Source organism: Mastomys coucha, unplaced genomic scaffold (assembly GCF_008632895.1).
Source record: "Mastomys coucha isolate ucsf_1 unplaced genomic scaffold, UCSF_Mcou_1 pScaffold21, whole genome shotgun sequence".
Lineage (NCBI taxonomy): Eukaryota > Metazoa > Chordata > Mammalia > Rodentia > Muridae > Mastomys > Mastomys coucha.
Genome location: NW_022196904.1, coordinates 132,449,675 through 132,472,142, shown reverse-complemented (window position 1 = coordinate 132,472,142; position 22,468 = coordinate 132,449,675). Strand labels below are relative to the sequence as shown.

Genomic DNA, 22,468 nt, shown 5'->3' with positions numbered 1-22,468 from the left:
AATTATTGACCTTTCTGTCACTCTAGGTTAGACTTCAATTTCTAGAGTGCTGTGGTAACAGAAGATGACAGTATGAACTCTTTGTCTGGCTTCTTTCACTCACTGTAATTACTTGGTGATTCATCCATGTTAGGTATATCAATAGTTCATTCCTTTGTACTTCTGAGTAGTATTCCATTGTATAGACACAGAAGAAATTTGGAAAAAAACTGTACTCAAATGTTGACTGCTTTTGGAATGTTTCCAAAAGAGGGGGGAGGGAGAGAGAGAGAGAGAGAGAGAGAGAGAGAGAGAGAGCATTAAACTGTTTTTCAGTGTTCCTGAATCACTGTGACCATGACATGACATACAACTGGTTGAGTTCTTTCATGTCCTCACCAATACTTGGTGAGTCTCCTTAATTTTAGTCAATTAGTAGTTATGAAGTAGAGTCTACCTTTGTGCACTTCTCCAATAACTAATGATGCTGGGCATTGTCTTACATGCTTCCCTATATGTCTTCCTTGCTATGAAGTGTTGGTTTAAACAATTTACCCATTTTTGTAATGTGTTAGTTTTCAGTCTAAAGTGTCCATCACATATTCTGAATATAAATTCTTTTTTAGGTATCAGGTATCTGATTTTAAAATATTTTCAGGTTTGGGGTAGTGGCTCAATGGGCAACAATGTTTGATGTGCAAACATGGAAACTGGTGTTCAAATCCCCAGCACTCATACTTAAAGAAAAACTGGCATGGATGCACATAACTCTTATCCTAGTACTGGAGGTGGGGTGGGTAGAGACAGACAGATCCTGGGAGCTTAGTGACCTACCAGTCTGGCTGAAACACTGAACTTCCAATTCGGTGAGAGGCTGCTTGAGGAAAGGAAGTTAGAGAGCCATAAAAAAAAGACAGCAATCATTTGTCCTCTGCATGGGAGTTCAATGGGCATGCACAACTCTACATGCACATGCAATGCACACAAAAACAGAATACTTTCTTTCAATATCTGTCTTCTTCATTGTGTCTTTCAAAACAGCACGCTTGAAAAGCCTGATTGATCAATTTGTTCCTATTACTCACATTCTTTTTGATGCTGTGTCAAAGATATCCTTAACTATATTGTTGTTGTCCTATAAGGTTTAGCCTTTGAACTTAGTTCTATGACCATTTTGACATGGTTTTGGGGAAATGATAAACGTTCATGCTTGAAATGAATATCCAGTTCTTCCATCTTGTCTCCTCCCCACAGAACAAAACAAAACATAACCTTCACATGTGAATTAGAAAGCACCTATCAATAAATATGAAGGTCCACCTGATCCCCAGTCTTTCCCATTATCTGTTTGCTTTTTATGCTGACATTATACATCTGGTGTTAATCCTCAAACCTTTTTCATGTTCAAAGTTGCTTTGTTATTCTAGGCTATCTGCATGCTAGTCTTTGACTGGCTTTATACTGAATTTAGAAATCAATATTGAACTTTGTAATTTGTGAACCTAATATGTATCTATATTTATTTTTCTTGAAGTTTCATCAGCATAGTTATATGCTTGTACATTTATATGTTTCACATGTTTAGTCCTACTCAGTAGTATTTAAAAGTTTTCAATTACACCTTACTTGGAGATAGAATTTAGAAGTAGAATTGCTTTTTGTAGCTAGAATTTAGAAGTAGAATTGCTTTTTGCAGAACTACTTTGTATCTGCAACTGAACTGAATCCACATATTCCAGTGGCCAACCTGACACATCAGATTTTCTATACAGACAACCAGGACATCTACAAATAATACCAGTTTCATTTCTTTTCCAACTTGCTCTTTCTTGCCTTATTCCAAACGCAAACATCTCCAACTTAATATCGAATAGAAATCATAACACCAGACTTTTGTACTCCTGACTTATAAAGAAAGCAGGTATTTGTTCATTGAATATGTTAACTGCAGGTTTTTGTCAATAATCTGTTTCAGTCTGAGGCTTCTATTTTTTACTTTATAATTATTTTTTGCTAGATTTTTGTCAAGTACTTTCTCTGCATCTTCTGAGATAAATATGTCTTTATTTTGTCATTTATTAATATGTTTCATTTAACTAATTAAATTCAAACTAACTTTACATTCCTGAACCCTAATTGATTCTTTTGCTTAAAAATTTTGGATTTGTGTTGACAAGTGATATTTATCTACAGTTTTCTTTTTTATAATGTTTTTGGCTAGGTTTCCTATCAGGGTAATGCTAGTCTCAGAACTTAAAAAGAATTCCCTCCATTAAAAGGAACTAGAGTTTTGCTTTTTCTTAAACATATGGCAGGATTCATCAGAAAGAAACATGGTCCCAGAGTATACTTCATGTGTGTGTGTGTATGTGTGTGTGTGTGTGTGTGTGTGTGTGTGTGTGTGTTATCCATGACAGATAACTGGGTTACATCTATCTGCATTTTATCTTTCCCAAGAAATTTTCCATTTCCTCTAAGTTGTAGAATATAGTAACAAAGAGCTGTACAGAATAGTTTTGTAGTTTTAAGTCCTGTCATTTGTACAGAGCTGGGTATCTCACTTCTGACACTGACAAGTTGCGACATCATGCTTGCTCTTTGGTCTATCTGGTTAGTCACTTATTGATTTTTCTGGCCTTAAAAAAAATCAACATTGGTTTCATTATTTTTTCCTGTTTTTAGTTTCCTACTCCCCTTGCAAATTCTTATTTTTCCTTTAGTCTACTTATTTTGGTTTATTTATATAGTTCCCACTATGAGGCCTTCTCTGAAGTGCTTGCATGGTGCTATATGGTCCTCTAAGAACTGTTTTAGCAGCACCCTATAAACTAGAGCATGTTGTGTTTTCACTTTCATTTGATTTAAAACACTCGTTTTTCTCTTAGATTTCTTCTGTGACCCTGTGTTATTCAGAGACATGTTCTTTATTTTCCATATATTTCAGAATTTGCCATCTTCTTAATTGATTTTTAATTTAATTCTATTGTGGTAAAAGAACATATGACTTGAGTAACTTTAAGTTTATAAAGTTTTTTCACAGCTCAGACTATGGTCTGTCCTGGCATGTGCTCTCTGTGTAGCTGGCAGCCGTATCTATCCTGCTGTTCTCTACCAGCATTAATTAAGTCAACTTGATTCAAAGTATTGTTCAGATCTACGTTTCTATTGATTTTTGTGACTAGCAGTATCATCTCTAATAATAGAGACATTAAAATCCACAAAACTACTTAAAAGTTTTTTCCTTCTCCTTTTATACATATTATTTTTCTGTTTTTAGTTATAAGTTGTTTTAAGAAACATCAACTCATGGAGCTGGAAAGATGGCTTAGCAGTTGGGAGAGCATACTAGTCATGCAGAGGACTCTAGTTTGGTTCTTAGCACCTACAGTGGATAGCTTACAACTCCTGTAACTCCAGATCGAGGGGACCTGATACCTCTAGTCCTATGCAGGCATCTGCATTTATGTATAGATGCCCCTCCTATAATTAAAACAGAATAATTAGTCACCATAATTTAAGTGCTTTACATATACATCACAAGGTCTGATGTCAATTATTTTCAACATTATTTTTCTAAATAGTCACCAATTGGAGACTTTATTTCTTCTTCAAGGGAATAAGTTTAAATGACAGAATCAGCATTGTTCAAAAGACTAAAGTACTGAATAGGTTTCTAACAACAACAACAACAACAAAGAGTAAAGCTTGTAGGCTACTTTCCCATCAGATTCAAACTAGTTTGTAGAGTCTGTGTAGCAGGTGAACACCACAAAATTATTGCCATAAATATTTGCCTAGAAACAACACAAACCAGTTTCAAAAGAATTTAAAATGACAGGCATTAATGCTCATGTCACAGTAAGCAGATAAAAGCAGGATTAAAACTGAACAGTCAATGTGGACCCAACCCAAGGATGACAATCATCAAAGTGGAGGTGCACCCACTTTGTCATCAGGACACTGGGGATAGAAGTGAGAGGCCAAGTGTGATGCTAATAAGAAGGTTCTGACCCAGGCTCAGAACACACCCATGGGAGGACAGTTGCCCAAAACCCAACAGCCTTAAGACAGCAGATGTTTATTCTGCTCTTCTCCTCTATATTTGTGCTCCATGGTAAGTATAATCTACTTTTCTAATCAGAAAAACTATATACAACTCTTAAAACTTCAAAGTGGACAAATCTTCCACTTAAAGATATGCAATAGAGTGTGTAGACTATTGGGCAAATGTGCCAGGTGGGAAAGTCCAGCCATGGGTCAAGACAGAAATCACTGTAGAACACTGGTAGAAAGATGAGAAGAGACAGGACTCCCAGAAGTCACGTGACCCTTCTATGTGAGGAAGGGCCATTAACTGCCCACACATTAGTCAGTCTACTCACTGGTCATGCAGACTTGACTTGACAGAACAAACCAGAGGTAGAAAGGCAGGATGATAGTGTCATGTTCTCAAGGACAGCCTCAGAGAGGAGGGGAGTCGTCAGGACACTGGGGATAGAAGTCAGAGGCCAAGTGTGGTTCTGATAGGAACCTGATTCAGAACTTACCCAAGAAGCTATGACCAACCTTCCTATTGGTCTCACCATAGCCTACATCCTGTCCATGAGGGAGGTTCTCTAACCCAAAAGTACTGACCAAATTCCTCAGGTCTCTGAGGCTGCTATGAGTGATTTGTGACAACTGGGAGGATTGTCAGAGGTTTCCATTAAGTCTTGGGCAGTGCACACCTGAGGCCCAGAACATAAGTGCAGTGGCACAAAGAGCAGTAGGCCTCCTATTATCCTATAGTCAGGCCTGGCCCTTCCACCCTGGTGGCTCTGGTGCAGCTCTGGTAAGATGCTCTTACCTCTACAGCTGGCACTTGGCCTCACACTTGGAGTTCCCCAGGGCTAATCTATAAACCACCTGCTTCATGGTAACATGAGTGCCTGTTACAGATTCCAGGGCCTCACCACAGTCAACACAGCCCACAGTACTGAGAAATGAGTTGCTAAGTCTGCTGCAGATGAGTTCTGGTCCCCTGTGTAGAGAGAACTTTCTCTGACACAAGCTTCTATGTCTCCACTCCCTGCAAGTTCCTGGGCAAGTCTGTGGAAAGAGAACACCAGTCTTGCATGTACCTCTGGGATCATTTGATAAACGTGGCTCTGGAATCACAGTTATCCTGGTAACAGAGGATAGCGTCCTGAGGGCTGATAACAGAGCTGGTGCAGCTGGGCAGAATACATTCAGCCTGAAACAGCTCTCCTGGGACTCAGCCTGCCCAAGTAGTCACAGGCAGAATAGAAGGTGAGTCTGGAATCTTCATGAGGCAAGAAATGGTAACTGAGAACCGTACCCCCTAACACCCAAATGTAGAACTAGGCCCTATAGAGGCTGCAAAAGAGGAGATTCAAGGGAAACATAAACAAAGCAAAAACAAAACAAAACAAAAAAACAAAACAAAAAACCCACACTGGTGGGTAGGGAAATGTAGGAAATTCATTTGTCTTGGTCTGTTCTTCCTGGTGTATAAAAACCAAAGTTCCTTGCTAGACCTGTGTGACAGAGGCCTGCTTTCCAAGACATAAGTCTTCACTCTCAGTGCATGAGCTCTCTACAAAATCCTGTGTAAATCTGAGTCCCCAAAGACCCTGATCGTGTTCCCTGGGCTATCCTGTTTGAGAGTAATGTGGCCTCCCCCAGGAACCTGGAGACAAAAGCTACTATGAACAAGAGTACATGGAATTAGACTACAAGCACTGCAGATGTTGTAATTATCAATAGATTCTGCGAAAATAAGCATGTTCACATGAGTTCAAAGTTAAAACTTGTGATGTAAAATATGAGAGAGGTACAAGGTGCTAAGACCAAGCTGATTTAAAGCTCCGCACAATGACGCACAGAAATGAGAAAATATAAGGTAACTGAAAGGACTGTCTCAGTGGCTGGGTCAGGCAGTGCATGAGACACATCTGCAGTTAGCAACAGCAGCCGTATGGATAGTCTGAGAAAGACATGAGATAGCAAAGGACAAGCTGAGATGGTCCAACAAAAAAATCTAGAATAGAGGCTTGAAAGGTAGTTCAGTCTGTGAACTGCTTGCTTCACCAGGACCTTAGTTTTATCTCCAGAACAATATAAAAATGAATGGTGTGGTGGCATGTGTTTGCAATCCCAGCAATGTGGAAGCAGTGATAGCGGGATTCCTGGAGTTCACTGACCAGCCAATCTAGCCTAATTAATGAACACTAGGCCAATAAGAGACTCCATCTCCATTGAGGAGACAGTGTTTCTGAGAATGATAACCAAAGTTGTCCTCTGGTCTCCACACATAAGCATATGTACACACATGGTTTCTGGTAGATATGGTAGCCACTTTGCTTGCTTGATGAAAGACATAAGCCCTCAGATTCAGTCAGTACCACAACCATGATTTAAAACAAATCCACCATGTTGATACATCATAGCTTAGGTAACACTAAACTCAAAGGAGAATTTTCAGAGTCACCATGAGTGAAAAGGTCATGCACAAAGAGGTATTCCCATGGATCTTTCTCTCCAACTGAATCATCATCTAGGAGTGAGTACACAACTAAAAGATGCAACCCAGCTGCAGCTGAATGTTCACCAAGACCATCCCTAGAAGAGGCCTAAACTTTAGGACCAAGGAGGTCCAGTTAAATTTGCAAGGATGCCTCAGAGGTTCACACTGGTAGCAATGTGAACAACTAATGAGAAGAAGAATGTAAAAAGATAAAATCAAAACATTGGGCAATACCTTCCAGGAGGTAGGGGTGTGTGTGTGTGTGTACATGAGTGTACATGTATACGTGTGTTTGTGTGTGTGTATATATATGCAAGTATACATGAGTACATGTGTGCACATGTGCATATGTGTGTGTTTGTGTATTCATGTGTGTCAGTGGTGGTTTGACAGTAGACCTAGAACACAACCAGATGTCATGGGGCTCAAGAAATGAGACAACAATCAGCGATATATTTTAAATGCAATCCTATGGGGGCCATAGAAATTCATACCCCACCTGGATCGAAGTAGAGTGCATCCAGCAAGCACCTCTGTCACTAACAGCTTTGTGAACTGGAAGTCAGAGATGCTGCTTGACACACATTAGCAGACCTACTGCATATGTAGGAACAATCAAGCCTTACCTACAGTGGTATCTGCATATAATGCACCCACTCCATCTCTGAGCAGTGGCTGCTAGTGTCGAGGTGCCCCACTAAGCCTACAGCAATTCCTTAAGATTCCTATGGACAGTAGCAGTCAAGTTATCAGGGTCAGATTCTTTGGGCCTGAACTTGGACAATGGCTTCTACATCAACTAGGGCCCTGGGCCTTGCTCTGTACTTCTTCCTTGAGCCTGGATATCAATCCCTCTTGGATGCTCGTAAGTTGAATGGCATGTGGATTGAGTCCTCCAAGAGTGAGAGACAATGCTTCTCAGGCCTAGATGGTCCCCTGAACCCTCTCTAAGCTGTTAGCATTGCTTCTGTCCTCCCTAAAGGCACAAGATCCTGCCAAGAGTGGTGGGCCTTTGGGAGAGTTGTAGACTTCTTTCTGCTTTCCACAGTGTTTCTTTACAGGGGACACAGACCCATTTTTCCTGCACAAAATGCACCTAATGATACCACAAAAGATCCCTTCCTTTACCCCTGCTTTGACCAGTCCAATTCCATCACACCAGCACTCATCTCTTAGGCAAGCTTAGTAGAGTGTCCTTAGGACATATGTGTGTTCTTGGGAGGTCCCTGCCTGATTCTGGGCCTCTGTCATCTTTAGTTGGGACCAGCACTGCAGCTCACTTCTACCCACTATATACTGAAAGGACAGTATACAGGTGGATTTTTGCACACCATGAACAGGTAAGTGTCCTCTGCAAGAACAAGAGGATGGCTTTCTGGTTCTCACACACAGATGAGGTCCAAGTACTGGTTTGGCCTGGCACTAGAAGTCAGCCTGACTGCTTGGGATCTGCCTCGTGGGAGCAGGCACTCTGGGGCTTTCCCAGTGATGGCATCCCTCCCTCCCCGCCTGGGATTAGCACCACGTCTCCATGCCAGAGTGCTCAAGATTCCCAAGAGCCTCTTGGGTAAGGAGATTTGGGTGTATCAGGTAACCTGTGGAATAGGGGTTGCCCCAGGTCCTTAGAGGGGCCAGACCAGTGTGGCTCAATCTCTAAAATCTGGTGGCTCTGGACTAGGCTGACTTATCTCATTAACAGAAAGAGACAGCATGGTGTGGGAGCATTCCACAAGCAGTGCTGCTTTCTCTGCTCGTGCACCTCATTAACATGCCACAGACATCACTGCGGACTTCATAACACTAAGCAGGCTGAATGGACGGCAGGGACACTGCTGCCCCGTATTCAGAAAACATCGAGTGATGCTTCTCCTGGGCAGGCACAGGGCTGCATCCCTGCCGCCTCTGCTCACGCCCAACCTGCCCATTAGCATTAGCAGAAAGCCCCTATTTGCATTGAGACAATGGTCCTACCCCTGAAGCAGAGCTGCAGGGGCACTGGGCATTTGTTGGCACAATTGCCCTTTGTGCCCGCTCCAGTGGGCAGGCGGGGAGTATGTCCCAGGGGCTCATGGAGATGTGGCCAGCCCTGAGCCAAATCCCCATGCCATCTGATGAGGACGCAGCAGCTTGGCGCTCAGTAAAGTGGGGCCCAGGCTGGGTCCTGACAGACGGGATGCCTAGGATAGCCTTCGAGTGCATAGAACAGCCATGGCCCCTTTCTTGAACACTTCCCACCCTCCTGCCAAGATATGGTGGCGGGAACAATGACACAGGACACAGATCAGCTGCCCTTGGACAAGCTGGACTTGGTAGGCTGGGGCCCAGACACTTGTCAGAAGAAAGATGAGGAACAATACTGTTGGTCACCCTCTGCTATACCTGAAACTGTACTTACAACTGCCAATGAACTGGAAGTTTCTGGAGGATCTTGGAACATTCTACTTAGTCACAAAACATTCTGGCAGGACCTAGGTATTGGGAAGAAGTCTGAGACACACCTAAATGATAGCAGAGTGGAGGGACAAAGTGTCAACTCAGGAGACACTTTTGCATACACATTGTTGGTCTCAACCCTTAGTTCCCACTCTACCAAGCACCCAACATCAGTGTCTCCTTCCTGCCAGGCACAAGACCTGGCCACAATGGCACCTGAGGCTAGGCATGACTCTTGGTGGCCCAGATACTGAAATGAGTGTTCAGTCTCCATCAGGACATTCAAATGAAGCCTTCCCATGGAGTCTGAGACTCTGGAAGGCAAGCAAAACAGTTCTGAATGAGAGGCAAGATTCCAAAGGGAGAAACCAGGACCTTAGGAACCAGCACTAGGTACTGTGTTGCCTATCATTGCTGGAGCAAGCAAGTGTTCAGGGTGGAGTAGGGGTAGTGGATGAAGTGAACACCCGTGCCTTTGACTCATGCTTCCACCTTTCCATCTGGAAAAGGGCTCTCCCCTGACTTCAAGTACAGAGGTCCAACTATCATGTTTTGTGCTTTCAGTCAGGTGTCCCCTCCACCCAGGACTGTATCTTGGGCAGGGACTTCAGGAATATTTGCAAGGCCTCTCCTGAGGCTAGGCATGCCTTTGGAGGGGTGGTCCCTAGACTCCCCCAATTCATGGATACTCTGGTCCCTTAGATAAAATGGCATAGCATTTGCACAGAACCTTCTTGTATATCTTCATGACATCTCCAGATTCTTTAGAAGAGGAACTTCTGTGTAATTGTCTGTAAGCAGATTGAGTCAGAGGATGAAGAGCCTATGAATGCTGGATGTCTGAACTATTTGCCTTAGCACACAGCCTTAAGAGGAAACACCTAGCTGGGCAGTGTGAGGGGCTTCCCAGGAGAGGCTGAGCAAAAAGCATGTGGTGACATGAGCCATATCCCAGGCGTAGCTCATTATCTTGATACCCATACTTTTCAGGGGAAGAAAAAGACCAGAACTGTTCATATTTGAGTTATAGACAGCTGCTAGAGTCATTCACCCTTAGGTGGGCACTGAAGTTTTCAGAGAGATATGAGAGCTACAGGGGAAGTCCCTTCCACAGCCACCTATGCTGTCTCCTGAGGGTTATGCTATAAACTCAGAAGACTGTTGCACAAACATTGTTGGTCTCAACCCTTAGTTTCCACTCTACCAAGCATCTAACAACTGTTTCTCCTTCCTGCCAGGCACAAGACATGGCCACATGGCACATGAGGCTGGGCATGACTCTTGGTGGCCCAGATACTGAAACAGATACTGTCCTGTTAGAGACTGGACACTCCACATCTGGTCCCAGGAATGTAAGAATCCCAGACCCACAGAGCCCCATCTCCTAGGACAATGCTTGTCAGCATGTCATAATAATGGAAAGAGCACATGTACCTCCTGAGAATTCTCTCTGGTAAGGAGACCTTTTGTTCCTGTTGTGGTCCCCTTCCAGTCCAGAGGAAGGATATGAAAAGAGTACCCTTAGCCTATCTGCTCTGTAACTGGTGACCCAGAGGCACTTCTAGGAGCATACCATATTCTCACTGCATGGTCTGGAAAAAAAGCTTTACCTCTCTGAGATCCCTTGTCACAGAGCCTCACTATGTATGACCTTACAGAGGAAAAACTATCTAGGGACTAGGTATGCAAAACTTTCACAGGCCTGCAGCCTTATCACTAGGTCCCATGAGACTGGCCTCATCTAGGTCATGGAAAGAAGGATATAGGGATATAAATAATGTTAGATACAAACTTAGAGCTGTATAAGAAATGTGTCCATCAAGACACTGACCCCTGCAAAATGCTGTCATGATTTCACCAGCTAGCCACTGGCCCTCCAGGGCCTGCAGAAGCTTCATCTTTACCACCCTCACCTCTGGGCTTCTCCATTAGTGGGAAAACCTCCAAGAGGTCACCACAGCTATGTTTTCAAACAAAGACCTTGGGTGCTAGAAAGAGAAGCCCAGTGAATAGATCACATGCCATGTTTCTTCTTGTGGCCAGGTCAAGGCCATGCTGACCCTCAACATTCTAAGCCGGTTGTAGGTATCCTCTCAACAGACTATGGAACAATTACCACCTGAAAAAGACTAGGAGAGCATGGCTTCAAGACCTCCAGAAGCTTCTAGTTCTACTCCAGTAGCAGAGGCCTCAAGACATGCTTGGGCTTCCAAGGTAGGCAAGTGACTGTGTCTGTGCTATGAGGCCTTATGGACAGAGTGCCAGGGGAGGACTAGGAACAGGTGGCATGGAAGCTCCCCACAGTCAGGTTGATCCTGCTGTAGGGTCAGCATTGAGTGTCCTGCCCCTACACACATGGGAGCTTGCTTACCTGAGCTGTCATAGCCATCAATGGAGAAATGATCTGGCCTCCGATCCTCTGGGGGATCATAAGTGATATGAGGGACATTAAACATCTTCTCTCCAGGACTCATCCCATTATCCTTATCCAGCTTGAACTTCCTCTTCTTTACCTAAAAAAAAGTCCATATGAGGAGCAGCAGTTCCTGAGCACTATCTGCTAGATCTTTAACCAATCCCAGAACACCTGTGGAGTCCTGAATCCAGGCTTGAAATGTGTACCCTTGAGGGAACTTGGATCAGGGAGATTGAGCTCCAGTTCCTGCAAACATTGGTGAAATGGGACTTCAGTGTGCTGGTATTGCTTGAGAGTTCAGGGGGTTGCTTGGCCCACACAGGCATCAACCACACAGCCTAAGAAAAGCAAGCAAACAAAAACAAACAAACAAAAACCCAGTAGAGTGTCACTATGCAAGCTTGCACAAGGGCAGTAGGGAAGGCCAAGGCAGCAAAGAGGCACTGGAGCCTCTTTAAAGAGGTCTCTCAGAGAAAGTTGAGGAGCAGGTTGTATGAAACCATGAAGAGGGAAGAGCAAGTTCAAGTGTCCAGGGACAGTTGGATGCTAGGAAGGTTGTCTTTTCAAGGACAGGGAGCAGGAAAGGAAAAGACCCAACCTTTTCCTCACTGCTCCAGGCAAATGGCAAGACTCTTGTCCACAGCTGCTAGAACTTGACTCTGTAGGCTAGAGCTCCAACACCTTCCTGTTCTGTCTGCTTTACTCAGTAAGGAAAACCCAGCAGCAGCATCCTCTCAAGAGCTTCCTTCCAGCAGCTGATGGAGCTGGCTGCTCCTATTTCAGAAGCATTCTCTTTAGACCTATCATATCCTGGCCTTGGCAGTCCAGCATGGCTCCAAGGGTAGAAGAAATGAAGTCAACAGGGATCAGGCATGGAGTAGACTTCCTCTGACTTCAGAACGATGTTGGCACCCTAATGAGCAGTACACTGAGTGGCAATGCCAGAGTCTCACACGCTACCTCTATGGCTTTCTGACCTGCTAATATGTAGTTCCCATCCTGGTGGGATTTATTTATTTATTAAAGATTTATTTATTTATTATATGTAGGTACACTATAGCCGTCTTCAGACACACCAGAAGAAGACATCATATCTCATTACAGATGGTTGTGAGCCACCATGTGGTTGCTGGGATTTGAACTCAGGACCTCCAGAAGAACAGTCAGTGCTCTTAACCGCTGAGCCATCTCTCCTGCCCACAATAACTATTTATTACCTGAGCCAGTGAGGCTGCTTACCATGACAGACTTTTTAGGCTTGGGGCTCGGAGACAGCAGAGTGTGGCTCCGAGCAGGCTTCCGTACATAGATCTTCCAAGTGGATGAGTCAGGGTTCTCAGCAGCATAGCACCTCCATGCAGTCTGAAATCAGGCAGAGGGGAAAGGAGAGAAAGGTCATTGGTCTAGCTACTCAGAGGTACCTCTCAAAGGATCTTCAGCTCCTCCCCGAGCCCCGAGCCCCGAGCCCCGCTTGTTCCAAGGCCCCTTCCCTGACAGCAAGGCTTGGCTCTCTAGGGCTAGGAAGGGTACTGTCTCATGCAATAACTATTTATTTATTTATTTATTTATTAAAGATTTATTTATTTATTATATGTAGGTACACTATAGCCATCTTCAGACACACCAGAAGAAGACATCATATCTCATTACAGATGGTTGTGAGCCACCATGTGGTTGCTGGGATTTGAACTCAGGACCTCCAGAAGAACAGTCAGTGCTCTTAACCGCTGAGCCATCTCTCCAGCCCGCAATAACTATTTATTACCTGAGCCACTCCTAAAGAGGGCTGTGAGTAAGCCCCAAACATACAGAGATGCTCAACTAAGGAAGAGTTAGATAACCAGACTTTACTCAGAGAAGGACAATGGAAAGGGGCTACCAGCAAGGCATGGAGGAGAGAGCCCCAGGGTTCAGTGGGCAGTGAGGTCTCCCAGGATTTCAAGTGCTAGCCTGTGGCTATGAGGAGTCTCTGGTAACTACAGATGAAACTCTTGGCTAACATTCAGAGGAAAACCCCCTCCCCATAGTTATCACAGCAAGATGACCTGGGGAAGTCACTGGAGGGGCCTGAAGGAGCCAAGCAAGCAAGAGGGGGCAAGGAACAAATACCAAAGCCTCTTATGGGGGCATATCATGGTGGCTCTGTCCCTATCATCCCTATGGGCATGAGAAAGTAAAAGTAGTTTAAAGTTCTCTATGCTGGCAAGGTTTCTGAGTGACAGCCCCACACTAGGACAGCATAGACACAAAATCCAGGCAGGGATGCCTATGCCCTGAGACAGTTTGAAGCCCCTTCCAAGGGCTTTATGTCCCATGTATACCCTATCTGGGCAGCTCCTCCTAGCATACTCCATGTTGCCTGTGTTTCCAACTCCCACCAGTGTGAGCCCTGGCACATCTTCCACTGTGGGCATGACTTCTGAAGGAGTCTTGTCCACAGACCATGCAGTTCCTGAGCAGTGGCCTCTGTGCTCAGCTGGGGAACTAAATAACTGCCTGGCTATGTTAATGTGGCCAAGGCAGGTTAGTGGGTCTGATTTAAGGTTTTCCCAAAATGAGAAGCTGTGGGGTAAAGCCAGGCCTGAGAAAGCACACAATTGCAACTGCCACTCTCACGGCTGCTGCTGTCATGACCAGGCAGAAGGTTCTGTAAGGGCAGCAGAGGGACAAGATGGGGCCCATATCTGTGCTAGAGGCTTAGATATGACCAGGAGAGTTACAACCTTTGAGAAGGGCTGCCTCTCACCCTTCTCGAAGCTCTGCTGAGATCAGAGAATTCAGGAAACAGACTGACCAGCAGAGTACAGACTGGCTAAGTGGCCATGGTCAGGCCTTGCCCTACTCTGCAGGTATGGCCCTCAATAGGAATAGCATGACGAGTAGTGGTTCTGCATCCTTGTGCTCACTCTATTGTCCTAATAGTGAGCACTTTCCCAGAGAGCCGCCTCACCATGGGAGGAGCCACAGCAAAAGGACCCATGCCTCTCAAGCAGTGGACATGGCTGGGAGTGGTTCCAACACCCAGACACATGTAAGTACATAGCACTGATACCTGCCAGGCATACCGCATACCTGGATGAGTGAGGCTGCAGCTGGGATCTGCCGGTTGAAGTGCTTCTGCCTCTGCTTCTGCTGGACCTTCAGTGCGAACCCAGAGCCAAGTATCCCCTGATAAGGGACAGAAGGTGCCCATTGTTACACAAGGCATGCTGGCCAGTGCCCAGCAGAGGACAGGAGTCCCAAGGAAGAGCAAGAAGCAAAAGCATCTGGAGATCAGGTTTGCACAGTGCCCAGGGCTGTGCCAGGCAGGGACTATCAGAAGGTGGATTTGAGACAGATGTCACATGCAGGCAGTCTCTGAGCTCAGCCTGCCTGGCCTTGCCAGCTGGGGAAGCAGAAGCCATTTCTCAGGGCTGATTCAACATGAAGCTTGGCTCTAGAAGAGACCTGAGACTCTCTACATATTTCTTGGCACCACCTGTGAGAAGCCAGGTAATTAAGCCATCAGCCTGTGCCCCTGGGGCAGAGGAACCAGAACCCTAGGGGAGTGGGAGTTTAGGCTGTCCTCAGCCAGAAGCCCACAGCTACTGGTAGCCATGGTGGCTAGGGGATACAGTGGCAGAGATGGAGTACTGCCTCAGCAGCTGGGGCCATACAGGGGACACACACTGTGTGTCATGAACCATATGTGTCACACATGCACATATAACAGACACTCGAACACATCATCTCCCATATGTCACAGAGACTCATGAAACATAGATACTATATGGATATGGAACATATGCGCAAATATAGATATACACATGACACGCAAGAAATCACAAATACAGACACACACACATAAATGTGTGTGATTTATATGTGTGTGTACATGTACACATAAACAGCACATATGCTAAACATGCTATTTAAATGTAATACAGACACTTGTACATGTAACACATGTATACAGTATATGCACACAACATGTATAAGACACACCTACAATGACAGATACACACACGTAACCAGTATTTGTCCCACATAGCACACATGTGTAGACATAGGTTTGTGATTTTTAGAAAAGTCACAAGGCAGAGCCACTCCTGGCTATGCAGCAGACCTGCAGGTTTGGCCCAGTCTGCTCCCCTGTACCTTGCTGCTTCTGTGAAGTGCCACAACAAGGCATCCTTATTCTACTTGAAGGAATGCCTAGGAGGTGGGGCAAGGGTGAGTGGAAAACAAGGGAGAGGAGTCTTAATAGGTACCCACCGCTGGGAGTGCGAAGAAGGATATGGCGAAGACAGAGAAACAGGAGGCGATGGTCTTCCCAACCCATGTCTGGGGTACCTTATCCCCGTAGCCAATGGTGGTGACTGTGACCTGCAAGGAAGAAGGACTGCAGTCAGTGGTGGGCAGGCTGAGAGTCTCAGAAAAGACACCTGCCAGCCTCAACACAGTGGCTTGATGATAAGAGAGACCAACTTAAAACCCTGCCTACCAGGATAAGTGAGGCACGGTTCTGAGAAAGTACCAGGAACAGCAATATGGTGAGTTGGTAAGTTTCTGAGTCTCCTAAGTCCTTCAACTCTGATTACCACAGATGGCATAGCCCTAGGGCTGCAGACAGATTGGGGTGTGCAGGACAGGCAAAGAGCTCAAAGCCCACCCACAGGGACCAAGCTTCCTGCCCCATCACAAGGATCCCTCTCCTGGCCACCAAAGTTGTAGTGCACTGGCCCCCAGGAGGCTGGAAGCTCCCACTGAGGCCGGCAGTCCACAAAGCCCCAGGATGGGGCTGACATGCTGTTTCCTGCCACCAGCCCAGAGATCCAGATGTTTTATTTTTTCCTTTTCAGAGAGAATAAGACAAGACTCTAGCCCTCTTCTTAGTGGGAGAGCAGCGTCCAGGGTGTGCAGTGGGACAATAGGAGTGAGGAGCTGCCCTCCCCCGGCTGTCCCCTGCTGACATCTGAGGTTTGCTCCTGGGGCCTCTGATGAGGGACTTGGGACCCACCCTGGCTGTGCCTAACTGCTAGGTCACACCATGAGGCAGCCTTGGGCCTGCCAGGAACACAGGGTTGTTATATTCACTAACACACATTCCTCAGGGTCACAACACACTGTCCAGATCAGGCCTTCAGTGAAAGCAGATCAGTGTGATGGGAGACCCTGTCCATTCAAGGTCTTTATAGCCTGATCACTCTAGACACCTTGGCTGTCACCCCTTGGGGGCCAGGCGACGACCACCCAACCAAGACCTACATGAGAACCTCTAAGTGAACCTCTACCCAACAGGGTCAACAAAAATGGGGCCTGGGGGAACACTGTCTAATAGACTCCAACCAAAGTGAAGCCCACCCCACCCTGATCTCACAGCTATCACTACCCATTCCATTCATAGATGGACTGCTGTAGACCACAGCTGTTCCCCAGTGGCCACTGAAGAGGAGGGGAAGGCAAGAGAGGCATGGGAGTCAGAAGTTAATCTGTACATCTGAGTGGGCATAGAGATAGGTGCTCACAGCCATAGGCAAGCACTCTGACCAACTTCAGCAGGGGTTCAGAGGACAAGGACACCAAGAGTAACCCCACAGTGCCAAGTCTGTCACTCTGGCCAGTATGTTAACAGGTCATGAAACAACAGGTCAATTTCTCCTGGATGGCAAACAACAGAGCAGGCCCCAGCTGGGCCCAGGCCACCACTAGGCCACCCTTCAGTGCTGTATCATGCTATAGAGGTTGCATCCTGGTGTTTCCTCACAATTGTCCACAAGAAATCTTCTCCACAATGCCATTATCCTTAAACAAATCCACACCCTGCACGAACAGAGGGCATAGCAAACCATTCATGGCAGGGCCCTTTAAAGGGACCACCCTGATCTACATATGTGAGCATACAGTTGTAAACGTGCCTCACATGGAGACAAGGACACCTGTTCACACTCATATATGCACATGAAGGAATATGCACCACTGACTGAGCTGAGGCACCATGAAAGTGTGCATACACACTGCATAAGTTCACAAAGGGGTCTAGAGGTTATATCCAGGACTGAAAGCCAGGGCACATGCTGTCCAGATATCTTACATACACACACACACACACACACACACACACACACACACACACACACACACACACACACACACCTGAAACCACTCACATAATGTACATTGAAGACAAGCCGCTCCAAGGATTAAGGGAATGGCTACCAGCAGGCTGCTGGATGAGAATGCTCAAGGGAGCTGAAGGTCCTTACTAGTGGTGTCTTCTCAGAGTGCATGCACCCCACATGTGAGAGGCCACCCCCAGCTGCCTTCTCTAGGGAGCCAGGCACATGACAGGAACTACTTGTGAAAGCAGACCTGGGCTGGAGCCAGCAAAAGTTCAAGATCATCTGGGAAATATGGCTTATTTGAGGCTAGCATTGACTATATGAAACCCAGTCCAACAATGGGGTTGTAGGGGAGGGAGGAGAGGAAGGAAAACATCTACAAAGGTAGAGAGAGAATGGCCTAGATGGCAAGCTGAGAGGAAACATGGGTGAATAAAAAGGAAACTCCTTATGTAGGTAAAAATACCTGAGGCTACGTCTTTTCCCTAAAGGCTTAGCTGTCCCTCTACTCCTTGAATCAGTAGGAGAAAGGGCCTAGTGCAGTGGTCCTGAGTGCTGGCCAGCTGTCTTTTTGGAGGGAACTAAGTACTAGGACCCTCGTTCTCTTGGGCCACCACAGAGCTCCTAATCTAGTTCATGAGTCCTCTCTCCCAGGTGGCCTGTCCCTATCAAGTTATTTTTCCCCAAGTCACAGACTCAGCAACTCAGGAATGGATCATTTTATAGAGCTGTTTGGAACTTGTCCCCAATGGCTAGCTCTGAACCTGTCAGGCAGGCTCTGTATGGTTCATGGCCCTCCTCCTCCCCCCTGAGCAGGCCCCTATATCAAGGAATAAGAGACTGGGAAGGATTTTCAGAACTAGTCTCTTCCCTTTGAGTCTAGAGGTAGCCTGGCTGAGAATCTCCAACACAACCATTCCTGAAGCTCACCTTCTGCATACTCACTGACTTAACTCATCTATAGCCATTAACTAGATGTGCCCCAAGAGGCTAGTTGGCATGCCCAGGGCTCCACAGCTGATGCCTGGTAGATATGGGAGGTGAGTCCAGCTTGGTCTCTATGTTGGCCTCACAGCGTGTCAACCTCGTACCTTATGTTTCACTACTTCCTGATGCTGTCTGCTTCCTCCAGGTGAAAGGGTTTCTGGGAAGCTCTATTCCTGAGACTTGCACAGGCAACTCCCCAGTAGCATGAGTTCAACCTATGTATTACCATCACCTAACCTGCTGAATCTGCATAATAAATCTAGGCGCTGCTTACTGAATAGCAGATACAAAAAAGATGGACATGCTTTGTAGAGACTCCTCGTCATCCTATAAGGCCCAACTATAAAGATTCCTCCTCCTTGGAAAGAGCTTACTAGCAAGGGGCCTAGCAGGCCTTTGGCCTTTGCTGCATAATTCTCATAGAACCTACAAAGAGGAGGAAAAGGCCTTAGTGCTACCAGCCCTGGCCCCTGCTCTGGCCTTCACTTCCCCATAGTCAGATCAATCCTGAAGAATAACGCCTCCCATGGACAATTCCACAGGGCTTGCATGTGACTATCTAAGAGACCGCCCCACTCCAAGGCCCTTCTAGCTTGGCTGTGCAGGACGCAGTCCAGCCTGGGAGGTGGGAACTTTCCAGAGCCTCCAGGTGAGAAATGAAGAGCCGTCAGACTGGGTTTTTTAAGGGACTGAAATACAGGGTGGGGTTCCAGCCTGCTCACTTGAAGTTCTGTATTTAGCCACTCAGGGTAAACAGAGCCCAGCAGCCGCCTGTTTTCAGAGACCCCCAGGCATTAAACAGAGGAGCCCGTGTTTGCAGAAATGCCATTTTCCTGCACTCAAACCGTAATACAAACAAATGCATTCTGTTTCAAGGGTAAAGGAAAGTTTGAGGGGCTCCCCAAATGCTTCACAGCCACACTTGGACATTATTTTAGGGGGTTCTGGGTTCTAGGGATCTCACACCCATGTGGGTGTTCCCACTAGAGGAAGGGGATACAGTCCATGGTGTTTGCTTTCCAGCTGTAGGAACTCACAATTTATGAAGACAGGGCCACCCCACAAAATGCTGCCTGGATACCTACATTCTGGACTTATCTGTGTCTCCCACATGGCTCACCCAACCTCACCCCAGACTATGGTTTCACTCAGAATTACAGTCTTTCTTCTGTGTCTCCTGAGTGGACCCTAATCCGATGCTGTGTGTCCATGTGAAACACACAGGAGCGATACAGGATCCCAGGGCTACCAGAAACCAGACTTAATAATAATAAAAGGCCCTTCCCAGAGTCTACCAAGTGAGTGTGGCCCTGCCCATGCCTCAGCTTCAGACTCTGGTGTTCAGAGCAGAACAGGACATACTGAGTCCACCTATTGGCAGTGGACAGGCTTTCCTGACCCTCCCTAGAATCTAGTTTACTTTTGCAGTGAATAAGCACTGCCCAGGGAGACCCTTAGCTTCATCACTGGCTCTGCAGGTTAATGGAGTGAGAAACATTACTACCTGTGCAGGCATGCCTCTATGAGGCCCTGTGCCCTTGGCTGCCCAAGGGCCCCCCTCAATGCCTACCTCAGTGTACCTTAGGGGAAGCTAGTCCAGTTCTCAGGGTCCAGACAACATTCTTTGGGGTAGGGGACAGAGCTTGAGGCCTGGTCTGGGACGGGGACAGCAGACAGAAGAGGGGTCTGGTGTTCAGAAAATGCTCTTACATGAGGATGTACACATAATCTTCACATTAAACAGATGAGGAACCCAGGGGCAGGTTGGGTGGGGCCATACTTCCCTTGTAGGATGAGGGAGACAAAGGATATGACTGTTATTGGCTCAGGGTTACAGAACTCTGAGCCTGGCTGCCCTGTCCTACAGTGCTCAAGTTCTGATTACTCTAGAGGTGCCAGGAACACAGCCTTGGGCTGCTCCCACTAGACAGCTGCAGAGACAGCCACTGAATGAATAGGGGTACTGGGGGGCCTTTGGACAGGGCCTCACGGGAACAATGGCCAGGCCAGGGTGTGCTGTGGCCGAGGCCTGGGCTGCAGCTGACGGAGTAGGCCAGAGCACTGGTGCCAAGCTGGGCACAAAGGGGCCGTGTTCCCGGCCGGCGGGCGGATGTTTGCACAGGTGTGGGAGTGGGGGCGCTTTTCAGCCGAGCGCTGGGGGGCCAGGGGCTTAGGGCCTGGGAAACAGCTCCTGCAGGAGGCTGGGAACATAGGCAGGGCAGCATCATGGCTGGGCACTGCTAAGGCTGGGCATCACTTATCAGCCACACTGTGGGTAGTCACCCATTCACTTCCTGCTGTACCTCAGCCAGCATTGCCCATCTCCCACCAAAGAAATCAGATTTGGAGAAGCTTGCCCCCCGTGTAGGCCCTGCTGTATCCCTGGGATGTGTCCTCTTTCCACAGGCAAGCTTCCTAACTTTCCCACTAAGTTTTCCTATCAATCCTGTTTGATTCTATCATACTAGGGTATCTGGGGACATTGGCAGCTGAACCTGGGTCCTGTCCCAACCTGGAAGCTTCTCAGTGTATCCTTACCTCCTGAAGCTAAACAGTTTAGAATGCTGGAAACTTCCAGAAAATGGACTGAATTGGCCAATGTCAAGAGGTCTTGCTATGTGCCCTACTTCTTGGGGGCACTTGGGAATTGTGAGAACATGTGTTTATTCAGCTTCCAGTCTCAAGCCCAGTCTAGAAGCTCTGAGAGTAAGCAGGCCTCAGAGACTGTTCATTCCTGGCTAGGGTATTTGGGGGGGGGGGTTAGTATTCAGGCCAGAGCCTGATGCAGCCATCATCACCATAAATAGCTGCTTGCTCTGAATCAGGTTCCCAGAGTCTGTGCTGGCCCTTTCTATAGGCTGCCACGGCCCACCCAACCTTCTCACTAGCCTAGTGAGCCCAAAGTCACCAGACTGAGAATGCTGTTTGGGATGGTATTGAAATCCTTGTGCCCACTCAAGGGTGCCAGCCCTGGCAGCTTCTCCTGGTATGATGGTGTAAAACATCTGGACAGTCTATTGTCCTTGAAGCTGAGAGGAGATAGAGTTGGAATTGAGGATGGACCATACATGGTCTGAACTGCTTGCTCCTGTTAGGTTCTTGTGTTTTCTGTAGCTCAGGAGACCCCAAATCTCAGTGGCTAGACAAAGCCTATTTCCAGAGGAGGCCATGAAGGCCATGCAGTAGCTATCCCAGAGGCTTTTAGGCCATGAGCAATAGTTGCTAGGTCATGGAGTATTACACAGATTTCTTCAGCACCACTCTCACCAGAACCTCTCCCTTCTCTGCCTGTTAGCTGACACCCAAGGAGCCACATCCCTCTACATACACACACACACACACACAAACACACGCGCGCGTGTGCACGCACACATTCCGTACACTGGCCTGCATACAACCCTATCTTGGAACATTCAGCCCTAGCACGAGAGGTCATTGTCATACACCAGGCTCCACACAGACTGGCAGCTCAGAGGGTTTGGAGTTGCTCTAACCCAGGAGGTTTATGACCATCTTCATGACTTTAGGGCCTGGCTGGTACTCATACTACTGCTGCCTGGGGCAGCAAAAGCCTTTGTAGACCTCATGTCCAAAGCTCGTAAGGGTTATAATGGTATTAAGGCATTGCATGTCTTGATCCCTGGTACAAGTGTGCTCCCTGGGTCAACATAGACACCATAAACATTCAAAGTATGCTTTGACCCCTTCTTGCACTCTAAGCCCAGGATCCCTCCAGAATAAGGATCACCACAAGGTTGAGATATGAAGTCCCAGTTTGCAATCCCTGGTCCCATCAGCCTTCCCTTTCAAAACAGAAGTTGAAAGATAACAATGTTCAAATTTCAAGATAAGGACCAGAGAGCACTCACTGTGGTATACAGAGGGCCCATTCTATAAGCTTTAAATGTACATCTTGTGGTTCAAAAGTTTTTAAACTGGGGTTAGTAGCCTCAGTGGAGAAGGCAAAAATGTTGAGCAAGTAGAGTTCAATATCCTAACCCAACTGCCCAGGTCCATGTATCTCCC

General features: G+C 46.6%; 1 protein-coding gene across 1 annotated transcript in view; it reads right to left on the bottom strand.

The window, feature by feature from the left end:
* Positions 1-22,468, bottom strand: part of Kcnq1 (potassium voltage-gated channel subfamily Q member 1) — a 330,062-nt gene that overhangs the window by 228,606 nt on the left and 78,988 nt on the right. The window contains exons 7-10 of the mRNA XM_031388970.1: positions 15,609-15,719; positions 14,427-14,522; positions 12,594-12,716; positions 11,310-11,451 (exon numbers count right to left, since the gene is read on the bottom strand). Of these exons, the coding sequence (XP_031244830.1) occupies positions 11,310-11,451; positions 12,594-12,716; positions 14,427-14,522; positions 15,609-15,719 (472 nt within the window). The remainder of the gene's footprint in view (positions 1-11,309; positions 11,452-12,593; positions 12,717-14,426; positions 14,523-15,608; positions 15,720-22,468) is intronic.